This window comes from Coregonus lavaretus (genome assembly GCF_964263955.1).
Source record: "Coregonus lavaretus genome assembly, chromosome: 21".
Classification (NCBI taxonomy): domain Eukaryota; kingdom Metazoa; phylum Chordata; class Actinopteri; order Salmoniformes; family Salmonidae; genus Coregonus; species Coregonus lavaretus.
This window is the reverse complement of record NC_140008.1, coordinates 37,282,642-37,295,557: the sequence shown is the minus strand read 5'-3', so window position 1 is coordinate 37,295,557 and position 12,916 is coordinate 37,282,642. Positions and strand designations below refer to the sequence as shown.

At 42.8% G+C, this 12,916-nt stretch overlaps 1 protein-coding gene across 1 annotated transcript in view; it reads left to right on the top strand.

Annotated features, from left to right (window-relative positions):
- Positions 1-5,271: 5,271 nt before the first annotated feature.
- Positions 5,272-12,916, top strand: part of LOC311149152 (phosphatase and actin regulator 1-like) — a 41,698-nt gene continuing 34,053 nt past the window's right edge. Inside the window, exons 1-3 of the mRNA XM_084186238.1 lie at positions 5,272-5,682; positions 7,287-7,451; positions 12,491-12,571. Coding sequence (XP_084042364.1) covers positions 5,298-5,682; positions 7,287-7,451; positions 12,491-12,571 — 631 coding nt within the window. The 5' untranslated portion in view covers positions 5,272-5,297. The remainder of the gene's footprint in view (positions 5,683-7,286; positions 7,452-12,490; positions 12,572-12,916) is intronic.

Sequence of the window (12,916 nt, the reverse complement as noted above, 5' to 3'; positions counted from 1 at the left end):
TGATATTTGGGATCTGTTGTGTGAGTTTTTGCAAACCGGTGATACTGTAAAAGCATTGGAACTGTAAATCTGTATATTCTCTATTTGTTATGTGAATATTGCCTATAGTGGAAGCGTAATCTGCATTAAATGTGACTGCATATGATACTTTGTATTTATTTTTATTATTTGAAATGTGAGGGCATTTTTATTGTTTACTTTTCCTGTTAATGTTTGGTTGTTATGTTTATGTCTATCTTTGGGTTGGGGGGTATGTGTGGAGAAAAAAAAGAAGGTATTTCTGTAATTGTTGATTGTCCTATTTGGAACTAATAAATTCACGCCCATCCATAAATATAGTCACTTCAGTTCGATCTCATTAAACTCACCCTCAACCTCACCATGGTGCGTTGTCTCGCAGATGAAGGTGTAGGATCTGCCTGAAATAAATCCATGGAAATAGATCCATGGAAATAGATCCATGTTGGTAAACAGTGTGAGTGTTAACACTTTATTATTGATTATGTTTTTCACATTCATGACGACAGAATATAAACAAGCCAGACCTCCTGCCTCCGTTCATAGTTATGATGTAGGTAGACCAATAGAGGCTAAATGGTCCTATTTGGTGGGAATATGCCTAGGCATAATGCAGACAGATTACTATATTTCTATGGAAATGACATGACTGATGAGCCGGGATGGTATTATATTGTATTGTACTGTATTGACTGTTTAATTTGGGATATAATGTAAAAACCTACATGAAGGTCAGGTCAATTTCCTTGTCCCATCTGTGTCACATTTGAAATAACAAGTTCATAACCAGTCAGCAAATATTTTAATCAAATTAAATGGATAAGCAGACATTCTTATTGTTGAGGCATGCTGCATACAGTATATGTTTTACGAAATCTCGACTCTTCTCTACCGCTCTGCCAGTAGGTGCCAGTACTACCACTGAGCAGTCTGAGCAATTGATAGTCGAGAAATGGCAGTGATGATGATGATGATGATGATGTCATATAGCCCTAACCAAGTGGTATTGAGTGCTGCAGTGGTACAGAGGTTACAGTGGTATTGAAGTACTGAGGATTGTGTTTGCTGTTCGTCACTGGCTGAGTTAAAGGCTGTATGACACACAGTGCTTCTACAGCCAGTCAGCATCAGTCAGGAGGGGGGACTTTTTTACCATGTTGTCATGTCATCACACACGAACATGCACACACGCAGCACATACTTGCACACACTGTGCTAAATGTCATACAAGCATGTGGGCACACACACACACACAGACACAGACACAGACAGCATTACAGATAGATAGAACACATAACACATACTTGCACATACTGTGCTCGCTGTCACACAAGCATTTGGGCATACACTCATACATACACACACACACACACACACACACACACACACACACACACACACACACACACACACACACACACGGTTTAAACCGTGTCCTCTGTTTAACTGCCCCATCTTGACCGTTGACATGAGCGATTACAGAGTGAGTCAGCTTTGATTACCTTTCTCTCCTCCCTGACTGTGCACCTCTGACTGCTACACTCAAAACCATGACTGGGTTGGAGAGGGAGGGGGAGAGAGAGAGAGAGAGTGTGAGAGAGAGTGCTTTGGCAATATAAACATATGTTTCCCATGCCAATAAAGCCCTTTGAATTGAATTGCGTGTGAGAGCGTATGTGTGTATGTGCTTGTTTGCGTGTTCCTGTGTGTTAGATAGGCAGCATTGTCCGTGTATTGTTACCTCTGAATGAATCTACTGCAGAACGAGCCACTACTGTGACTGTCCTCCAGTTACTATCAGCTATCGCCACCTGCTTTTTATAACAGGAAACTACTGTGTGTGTGTGTGTGTGTGCGTGTGTGCGTGTGTGTGTGTGTGTGTGTGTGTGTGTGTGTGTGTGTGTGTGTGTGTGTGTGTGTGTGTGTGTGTGTGTATGTGTGTGTGTGTGTGTGTGTGTGTGTGCGTGTGTGCGTGTGTGCGTGTGTGCGTGTGTGTGTGTGTGTGTGCGTGTAAGGGTTGGTGAGTGGAGAGTCAGTGCGAATAGTCTCTTAAGGTGCAGGATTGAAGAGAGCCAGTGCAAATACTTTTAAGGTGAAGGTAAATGCATTACTGTGCAGGTAGACAGCTTAGGGTTAGCTGTACAACAGTCTTATGGCCTGGAGGTAGACGCTGAGTCCGAGTCCTGATGCTCTGGTACAGCCTGCCAGAAGGTAACTGAGGTGGCTGGGGTGGCTGGAGTCCTTGGCAATCTTCCGGGCCTTCCTCAGACACTGCCTGGTGTTGGACTGGGCAGTCTTAACCACCCTCGGTAGAGTCTTGCGGCTCAGGGCGGTGCAGTTGCCATTAGGGTGACCACATTTAAAATACTCAAATGCGGGACAACAGGATGATTTTGAGGGACATTTGCAGGACAGTGTATCCTACATGAATAACATAAAAATCCCCCTCCCATTGCACAGAATGAGCTAACTGAAGCACACCATTACCTTATGATATACACTACCGGTCCAAAGTTTTAGAACACCTACTCATTCAAGGGTTTTTCTTTATTTTTTACAATTTTCTACATTGTAGAATAATAGTGAAGACATCAAAACTATGAAATAACACATATGGAATCATGTAGTAACCAAAAAAGTGTTAAACAAATCCAAATATATTTTATATTTGAGATTCTTCAAATAGCCACCCTTTGCCTTGATGACAGCTTTGCACACTTGGCATTCTCTCAACCAGCTTCATGAGGTAGTCACCTGGAATGCATTTCAATTAACAGGTGTGTCTTCTTAAAAGTTAAATTGTGGAATTTCTTTCCTTCTTAATGCGTTTGAGCCAATCAGCTGTGTTGTGACAAGGTAGGGGGTGGGGGGGTATACAGAAGATAGCCCTATTTGGTAAAATACCAAGTCCATATCATGGCAAGAACAGCTCAAATAAGCAAAGAGAAACAACAGTCCATCATTCATTTAAGACATTAAGGTCAGTCAATACGGAAAATGTCAAGAACTTTGAAAGTTTCTTCAAGTGCAGTCGCAAAACCATCAAGCGCTATGATGAAACTGGCTCTCATGAGGACCGCCACAGGAATGGAAGACCCAGAGTTACCTCTGCCGCAGAGGATAAGTTCATTAAAGTTATCAGCCTCAGAAATTGCAGGCCAAATAAATGCTTCACAGAGTTCAAGTAACAGACACATCTCAACATCAACTGTTCAGAGGGGACTGTGTGAATCAGGCCTTCATGGTCGAATTGCTGCAAATAAACCACTACTAAAGGACACCAATAATAATAAGAGACCTGCTTGGGCCAAGAAACACAAGCAATGGACATTAGACTGGTGGAAATGTGAGATTTTTGGTTCCAACCGCTGTGGCTTTGTGAGACCCGGTGTGGGTGAACGGATGATCTCTGCATGTGTATTTCCCACTGTAAAGCATGGAGGAGGAGGTGTTATGGTGTGGGGGTGCTTTGCTGGTGACACTGTCTGTGATTTATTTAGAATTCAAGGCACACTTAACCAGAATGGCTACCACAGCATTCTGCAGCGATACGCCATCCCATCTGGTTTGGGCTTAGTCGGACTATCATTTGATTTTCAACAGGACAATGACCCAACACACCTCCAGGCTGTGTAAGGGCTATTTTACCAAGATGGAGAGTGATGGAGTGCTGCATCAGATGACCTGGCCTCCACAATCCCCCGACCTCAACCCAATTGAGATGGTTTGGGATGAGTCGGACGGCAGAGTGAAGGAAAAGCAGCCAACAAGTGCTCAGCATATGTAGGAACTCCTTCATGACTGTTGGAAAAGCATTCCAGGTGAAGCTGGTTGAGAGAATGCCAAGAGTGTGCAAAGCTGTCGTCAAGGCAATGGGTGGCTATTTGAAGAATCTCAAATGTAAAATATATAACCCTTTTTGGTTACTACATGATTCCATATGTGTTATTTCATAGTTTTCATCTCTCCACTATTATTCTACAATGTAGAAAATAGTGCAAATTAAGAAAAACCTTTGAATGAGTAGGTGTGTCCAAACTTTTGACTGGTACTGTACATCTTGTAATTAGCGCAACGTGACAGCAAAAGAGACAGGTTGGAATGGCTGACTGAAATATGGCACAAATCAAACTTTTTTGGTAAGTTAGTGGTGTTTTAATTTGTTGATAAAATGAGGGACATGATTGTTTGGTTGCGGGACAAAGGGCCAAAATGCGGGACTGTCCCACACAATCCGGGACATATGTTCACCCTAGTTGTCATACCAGGCGGTGATGTAGCCAGACAGAATGCACACACACACACACACACACACACACACACACACACACACACACACACACACACACTCTCTGAGCAGTGATAATCCCCACTCCACTGTAAGTGTGGAGCTGTGATAGCAGTAGTGCATGCTGGGAAGGCGACAGGCCTGGAGGAGGGGTTTGAGATTGACATTAGCAAACGCACGCACACACACACAAACAATCTCATTAGCTTGGCAGTATAGTATTTCTAGCTCCCTACTCGGCTGTAAAGCTATTTAGTGTGTGTGTGCGTGTGTGTGTGTGTGTGTGTGTGTGTGTGTGTGTTTGTGTGTGTGTGTGTGTTTGTTTAGGGGTAGAGGAATCTGGATAAACACTGGAAAGGAAAATCTGCCGTTTGGCAGTTCAGGCCCCTGCACTAGTGTAGTGAATAGGCCTACAGTATGTGTTTGTGCAGTGAAAGATTGGGTTTAGTTCTATAGGATACATTTGTTGATGGACTTATAGGTAAACCTCCACTGTTGTTCAGATTTTATTTAATATCACGGCCTTTTGTGTTAATTAGCGATATTCATATTGTGTATAATGTAGGCTGTAGCTACAGAATTAAGTAATTTCTCAGTAGTGGGTGGAGATGAGATAGACAGTAAGCCCGCCCATACAGTTCAGAGGCAGATTCAAATGTGATGACGTAGAGGATACGTAAACAGGGATTGGACCATAAAATAAGGAATTAGAATACTAAATAATTAATTAAAAACTAAATAAGTAATTTAAAAGGCAATCAAACGAAATACTTTAATAGGATCTCTATGGATTGGGCCCCTAAAGAAATGGAAAAGAACATTGAATAACTGGATATGAACAGAACATAGCCATGAAGCTACCGATAATACAGATGGACAAATCTTCGCAGCCCTAACTCTGACGTCGTTGGGCCCATCAGCAAAGGGATTGGCAGCGCCTGTCGGTGGTCTGCACAACTAGAGCAGAAGGGAGAGACCATTTCAAGCCACCATGCCTCCATCTCTGAGAGCGAGAGCGAGAGGGAGAGGGAGAGGGAATCAGGATCAGCGGGTCCACGCCATAGCCGTTCATTGCCTAACCATGGCGGGTCCTGCAAACGCCGGTATGAGCCCCTGGTACTCCTCTGGATCTAGTAACGACGCTCCCTCCCCACTCCCAGCCCTTACCGAGGAGAAGCCGCGGAAGAGGAGAGCATTTTGCCTGCCTCGGATGAAGTCCAAGAACCACAACTGCAGCGGCAAGCAGCAACAGCAGCAGCTACCGCAGCAACCCGTGGCAAACAACAACAACAACATGCCTTTCATAATCCACTGCCAGATCGGGAAAGAGATCAAGCACATATGCAGCAACTGCCGTAGCGCAGAGCCGCAGGACGGTGAGTGGAGGGAGAAGAGTGTTGAGGTTTTCACAGCAGCAGCAAGAGGGATATGTTTTGATCTCCTCCATTTCATGTTGGCGCCGCTCCTCCAAATCGACCGCTCCCTTGCCGTGCTCACTGCCTGTAAAAAATATGCCCCATCGCGGGCTGTTTTTCCCTATGGACGGGCTGCTGAGGATTGTTCCAATCATAATAGTACTACTCGGAGTTGGAATATTTCTGTGGATGTATGAGTGTATTGGTTGTTTTTGATACATTATTGGATATAGGCGTAGGCTATAGCATTAGAATAGTCTGTTTATACTTCTGCTGTGTTTTTACATGTAGGCTGTTACTATTTTATTATGCAACAATGTATCTATCCACTCCCCGTGATGCAATGATACAGTATCATCAAATCAGACAGACAACACTACTTTGAATAGTTAACTGAGGTGGTACTTTGTAGGCTATACAAACACAGGGAAGATTGATTCACCAAGATAACAGACATGCTAGTCAACTGAAATAATGTGGTTTTATCAAGTAGCCCCAATCTAGAATATCTATAGTGATTAGAAGGATCTAGAATCGGCTATAACTGCAGATAAGATAGTAATATGCCATTTAGCAGACGCTTTTATCCAAAGCAACTTACAGTCATGCGTGCATAATTTATTTTGTGTATGGGTGGTCCAGGGGATCGAACCCACTACCTTGGCGTTACACGCGCCGTGCTCTACCAGCTGAGCTACAGAGGACTACGTAGTAGAGGCTGCTACTATACTGTGACCTGCCCTGCTATATCCCTGCCAGAAGCTATGGAATCCACAGATTGATTCGTTTTTTTGTTCTCCTATTATACACAGTATGATGCAATTCCCACAATGTGCACATATCACTAAGAACACTCACACCTTGAGGTGCGAGTGTGAGGTCAGGGGGCAGTGCCATTGAAGGCATATAACACTCTCACTTACACGCACTTACTCCTTGTGCAGACTAAGAGGTGAACTGGGAGTGTGTGAAGGCATATAACACTCTCACTTACACGCACCTACTCCTTGTGCAGACTAAGAGGTGAACTGGGAGTGTGTGTGTGTATGTGTGTGTGTGTAAGAGAGAGACGGTCAGTATTTTTGTTTTTATTTGAATTTGAAAAGAATAAAAATTCCAGCCTGGTGGGAAGTGTAATGGGAAGTAGAGTGGAGTTTGGAGATGGGAAAATGGAGTAAGGACTCAGAGAGCAGAGCATTCAGTGTATTTACTTTAGAACAGTCTGACATCTCTCTTACAGGGCAGAGCTCATCACAGCTCAGGGAGAGAGATGTAAAAAGAGAGAGAGAGATTGAGACATTTGAATGGCACCGAACTGGGCTGTGTATATACATCATATGGAGAAAAAATGTAACCCTCATCTGTAAACATTCCCTCTTCATCACCTTCTGTAATGATGTCTATTTCCATGTTGTCTTTTTTATGTATTAATTAGAAGGATTCGTTCAATTTCTCCTCTGAGTTCCACATACTTTGAATCTTATTGATTGATTGTTTTATGGATTATGTAACTGGTTTCTCTCTTCTTCTTCTGTTCTCTCTTCTTCTCTTCTCCTCTCTTCCAGTTGAGGAGGTGGAGCGACTAGCGGCGATGCGATCTGATTCATTGGTCCCTGGCACACACACCCCTCCCATTCGGAGGCGGAGCAAGTTTGCCACCCTGGGGCGTCTCTTCAAGCCGTGGAAATGGAGGAAGAAGAAGAGTGAGAAGTTCAAGCAGACATCTTCTGGTGAGAACCATATCTAACCTTCAACCCTAAGCCCTAAACCAGGGGTGTCAAACTCATTCCATGGAGGGCCTAGTGTTTGTTGGTTTTAGTTTTTTCCTTTCAATTAAGACCTAGACAACCAGGTGAGGGGAGTTCCTTACTAATCAGTGACCTTAATTCATCAATCAAGTCCAAGGGAGGAGTGAAAACACGCAGACACTCGGCCCTCCGTGGAATGAGTTTGACACGTGCCCTAAACCCTAACCCAGAAGCCCTAAGCCTTGCTTTCTACCTCTACCCTAAGCCCTACGATCTAACCCCTTAGCCTTAACCCTTGTATTCTACCTCTCTGCGTGCCACCTAAGCACTCCCCCCTAACCCACTGTAGCTGCACTCTTATGTCCTAAAGCTACAGGTGCTATGAGGCATGAGGCAGAAGGCAGTGCTAGGTGTCTATGTGCTACAGTATATGATGGTTGTAGGCTGTACAGAGCTGGGCAGCTAGGTGCTGTACTGGTTGATGGTTATATTATGTAACAGGGGATCAGCAGTTAGGCTATAGCACATAGGTGCCATGAAGCATCAGAGCTAGGTGCGTGGTGTATGATAGTTATATTATGGTTATGTAAAAGGGGATCAGCATGAATGCTGTAGGTCAGCTGTAGCTGTATATTATCACCAACTGGATCAGTGGGGCCAAATATAACACAGGAGACTGGCACTACGTCCAGGCTATTCTTTAAAGTTTAAACAGTGGGATTATTACATTGCGTGTGTGCGTGTGTGTGTTTGTGTGTGTGTGCATGCACATGCGTGCGTGTTAGACATCAGCAAGACCAGACAGACTCGAGAGCATAATTGTCCCCTTAAGCCTTTTATAAATGATTTGAAATGAAAAATACCAAATACTGCTACAGAACATTTATACAAGATCAATCTTGTTCATCCAGGCTCTGTCATAGCCGGCCGCGACCGGGAGTCCCATGGGGCGGTGCACAAGTCGTCCAGGGTAGGGGAGGGAATGGCCGGCAGGGATGTAGCTCAGTTGGTAGAGCATGGCGTTTGCAACGCCAGGGTTGTGGGTTCGATTCCCACGGGGGGCCAGTATGAAAAAATAATAAAAATAATGTATGCACTAACTGTAAGTCGCTCTGGGTAAGAGCGTCTGCTAAATGACTAAAATGTAAATGTAAAATCTGAAATGTAGAGAACAGCTGTGAAAGTGTTGACGGATCAAATTCCCTGCAGATTCAGTTTTATGGCAGATACTGGAGTTCCAGCTAACACTGTCTCTTTAATTGAATAATGATCCACAATATCTAATATAATGTTATACCATTGTTTTGATATATCTACACTGTAAAATATTTCCAGTAATTTTTACAGTAAATTACTGGCAACACAGTAGCCAGTAGGTTACTGTAAATTTACAGTAAATTACCGGCAGCACAGAAGTCAGTAAATTACTGTAGATTTACAGGACCTTTACTGAAACACAAATTTACAGCATATTACTGGAACACCTGACTACAGCAATATGCTTTATTTCTAGAATTTACAGTGCATTACTGGAAGCACAGTGGCTAGTAAACTGTTGCAGAGTTACAGTGCAGGTAGCTAGAGCCAACGACAGGCAGTATTTCTGTTACATGTATTTGATATAGGTATTTCAATACCTATTTTGTAATTTGTATTTCACTGGCCTGAACTCCAATTCATCAATTTTGTAACAGTTTAATTAGAATACATGTATTTTGTATTTACTAATACAAAAATAAACCTGCAAGTAGCCCGCTTAACTACAACAACATTCTCGGTTACGGTAATATAATATTTTAACTTGCTATGACTGTGATATGTTCTTGTTAATGTGATTATTGTGGATAGTCAGATTAATATAATAGTTTGATTAAAACATTGACATGCTTTGCAAGAAGAACGATTTCCCTAATAATCCTGTTTACATGGACACATCTGAAATCAGGCTACCTGATGGCACTCTGATAAATTCAGAAAATTGTCAATGAAAATAAACGTTCTACCACAGCAAAAATGTTATTTTTGGGAAGCATATTTGATTCTGAGATCAGACATATAAAGTTTGTATGTGAAAACTACTTCTAAGACGTATACATTCAGTTGTTCCGAACTCACTTCACTTGTGTTAAAGAGGGATGCTCGCTCGGCTGGTGCTAGCTCATTTGCAGATCACACACCGCTGGAACGGCGATTAAGGTGTTTGCATTTCCTAATAACTCTAAAGAATGCTCAGAAAACCAGGTGTTTAACTTCGATTTTGACCTTACCCTTATTTAAGATAAGCAGAGTAAGGTGTTTACATGACTAGCACACTGCTGGGTAGTATTCTAATGAGCTTTGCCCCCAAACAAGGCCAAAAGTGATCAAAATACAAATAGTTTGAGGGTGGAGCTCATTAGAATAATACCCAGCAGTGTGCTTCGCAAATGTAAATTTTTTACATTTACATTTTGGTCATTTAGCAGACACGCTTGTCCAGAGTGACTTACTGTCAGTGCATTAAACCAGGGGTTCCCAAACGTTTTCACTACATCCCGCACAAGCAGGTTGGCTGCTAGGTACAGTGCATTCGGAAAGTATTCAGACCCCTTGAATTTTCCACATTTTGTTACGTTACAGCCTTATTCTAAAATTGATTAAATTGTTTTTTTTCCCCCTCATCAATCTACACACAATACCCCATAATGACAAAGCAAAGACAGGTTTTTAGAAATTTTAGCAAATTACAAAAATAAAATCGACCTGAAATATGACATTTACATAAGTATTCAGACCCTTTACTCAGTACTTTGTTGAAGCACCTTTGGCAGCCTCGAGACTTCTTGGGTATGACGCTACAAGCTTGGCACTCCTGTATTTGAGGAGTTTCTCCCATTCTTCTCTGCAGATCCTCTCAAGCTCTGTCAGGTTGGATGGGAGTGTCGCTGCACAGCTATTTTCAGGTCTCTCCAGAGATGTTCGATCGGGTTCAAGTCCGGGGTCTGGCTGGGCCACTCGAGGACATTCAGAGACTTGTCCTGAAGCCACTCCTGCGATGTCTTGGCTGTGTGCTTAGGGTCGTTGTCCTGTTGGAAGGTGAACCTTTGCCCCAGTCTGAGGTCCTGAGCGCTCTGGAGCAGGTTTTCATCAAGGATCTCTCTGTACTTTGCTCCATTCATCTTTCCCTCAATCCTGACTAGTCTCCCAGCCCCTGCCACTGAAAAACATCCCCACAGCATGATGCTGCCACCACTGTGCTTCACCGTAGGGATGGTGCCAGGTTTCCTCCATGGTTTCATAACACCAGAGAATCTTGTTTCTCATGGTCTGCGTCCTTTAGGTGCCTTTTGGCAAACTCCAAGTGGGCGGTCATGTGCCTTTTACTGAGGAGTGGCTTCCGTCTGGCCACTCTACCATAAAGGCCTGATTGGTGGAGTGCTGCAGAGATGGTTGTCCTTCTGGAAGGTTCTTCCATCTCCACAGAGGAACTCTGAAGCTCTTGTCCATCGGGTTCTTGGTCACCTCCCTGACCAAGGCCCTTCTCCTCCGATTGCTCAGTTTGGCCGGGCGGCCAGCTCTAGGAAGAGTCTTGGTGGTTCCAAACTTCTTCCATTTAAGAATGATGGAGGCCACTGTGTTCTTGGGGACCTTCAATGCTGCAGACATTTTTTGGTACCCTTCCCTAGATCTGTGCCTCGACACAATAATGTCTTGGAGCTCTTCGGATAATTCCTTCGACCTATGGCTTGGTTTCTGCTCTGATATGCACTGTCAAATGTGGGACCTTATATAAACAGGTGTGTGCCTTTCCAGATCATGTCCAATCAATTGAATTTACCACAGGTGGACTCCAATCAAGTTGTAGAAACATCTCAAGGATGATCAATGGAAACAGGATGCACCTGAGTTCAATTTTGAGTCTCATAGCAAAGGGTCTGAATACTTATGTAAATAAGGTATTTCTGTTTTTTATTTTTAATACATTTGCAAAAATTTCTAAAAACCTGTTTTCGCTTGGTCATTATGGGTTATTGTGTATAGAATGAGGGAAATGTTTTATTTAATCAATTTTAGAATAAGGCTGTACCGTAACAAAATGTGGAAAAAGTCAAGGGGTCTGAATCCTTTCCGAATGCACTGTATTTGTATATTACAGCATATATATCGATATTTGGTGTTTTAAATCACTTACATTTCTAGAGGCCTAAACAAAGGCTTCCAAACTGGCTGTGATTACAGGGCAAAACACCAGTAAAGGTTTAAGACATGCTGCCACTCTGATCTTTCCCCTATACACTTTAAATTGTTCAGGCATTACTACCACATATCAGTTCAGTTGTTACAGCATTCTCACTAACAGGTGCAACAAATACAGCCTCTTACAAGGCACGTCTCAAAATATGTTAATGAGCCAGAGATTATTTCGCCACCCACAACATTTTCCCACAATGCACCATCATTCACAGTATGCTGCTGTAAATATAAAATAAAACAGGTAATACGGTGTAGCGGAATGCCATTGAGCCCCCTTAATGCATTGCTCTTAACAGTACTGTACTGTAATCTAGAACTGTACATTTATTGCTGTAAATTTAAGGCAATTTGTTACAGTGTTATAGTTTGTTATGCAAGGTAGTCCACACACACACACACACACACACACACCAGTGGGGCGCTGCCCTGTCTTTCTAATCTCATGCTGCTCCCCCAGCTGTCGGTGCAGTTTCTGCTTTTTTCTGAACATAATTATTATGCCATGTTAATATAATGGCATACATTTGGACATAATACAAACAGTCACACATATTATCTCAGACAATATACTGTATGTTACACTAACCTTAGAGTATTTTATCACAGGACCCTAGCCATAACTGGGTTATGATTCAGACAGAGACCAATGTATCAGAAAAAGAACAATTCTGCTGGCCAGTTATAAACACAGTGAAGATGGTCATGAACCAGAGAACTAAAATAGAGTAGAAAACTGTACCATATGATGTCAGTTAATGTTGTTGTGATGTCATATCCTCTACCCTCAGTCCTGGAGAGGAAGATGTCGACCCGGCAGAGCAGAGAGGAGCTGATCAAGAGAGGAGTGATGAAGGACATCTATGACAAAGGTGAGAGGTTAGAGGGAATAGAGGAGAAGCCAGCAGAGGAAGGTTAGAACGCAGAGACTTATGGCAAAACTGTTATAGTTGTTTTTTGTTGTTGCGTAATGGAAAATCATTTTGGTGAAATGAAGTCAAGTCACACAGTCAGCATCACAGCATCCACATGGATTGACTCCAGGCCAGATATGTACTGTGAACATGTTATCTCTGTTTCTCTCTCTCTCTCTCTCTCTCTCTCTTTTCTCTCTCTTTCTCTCTCTTTTCTCTCTCTTTCACTCTCTCTCTTTTCTCTCTCTCTCTCTTCTCTCTCTCTCTCTCTCTCTCTCTCTCTCTCTCTCTCTCTCTCTCTCT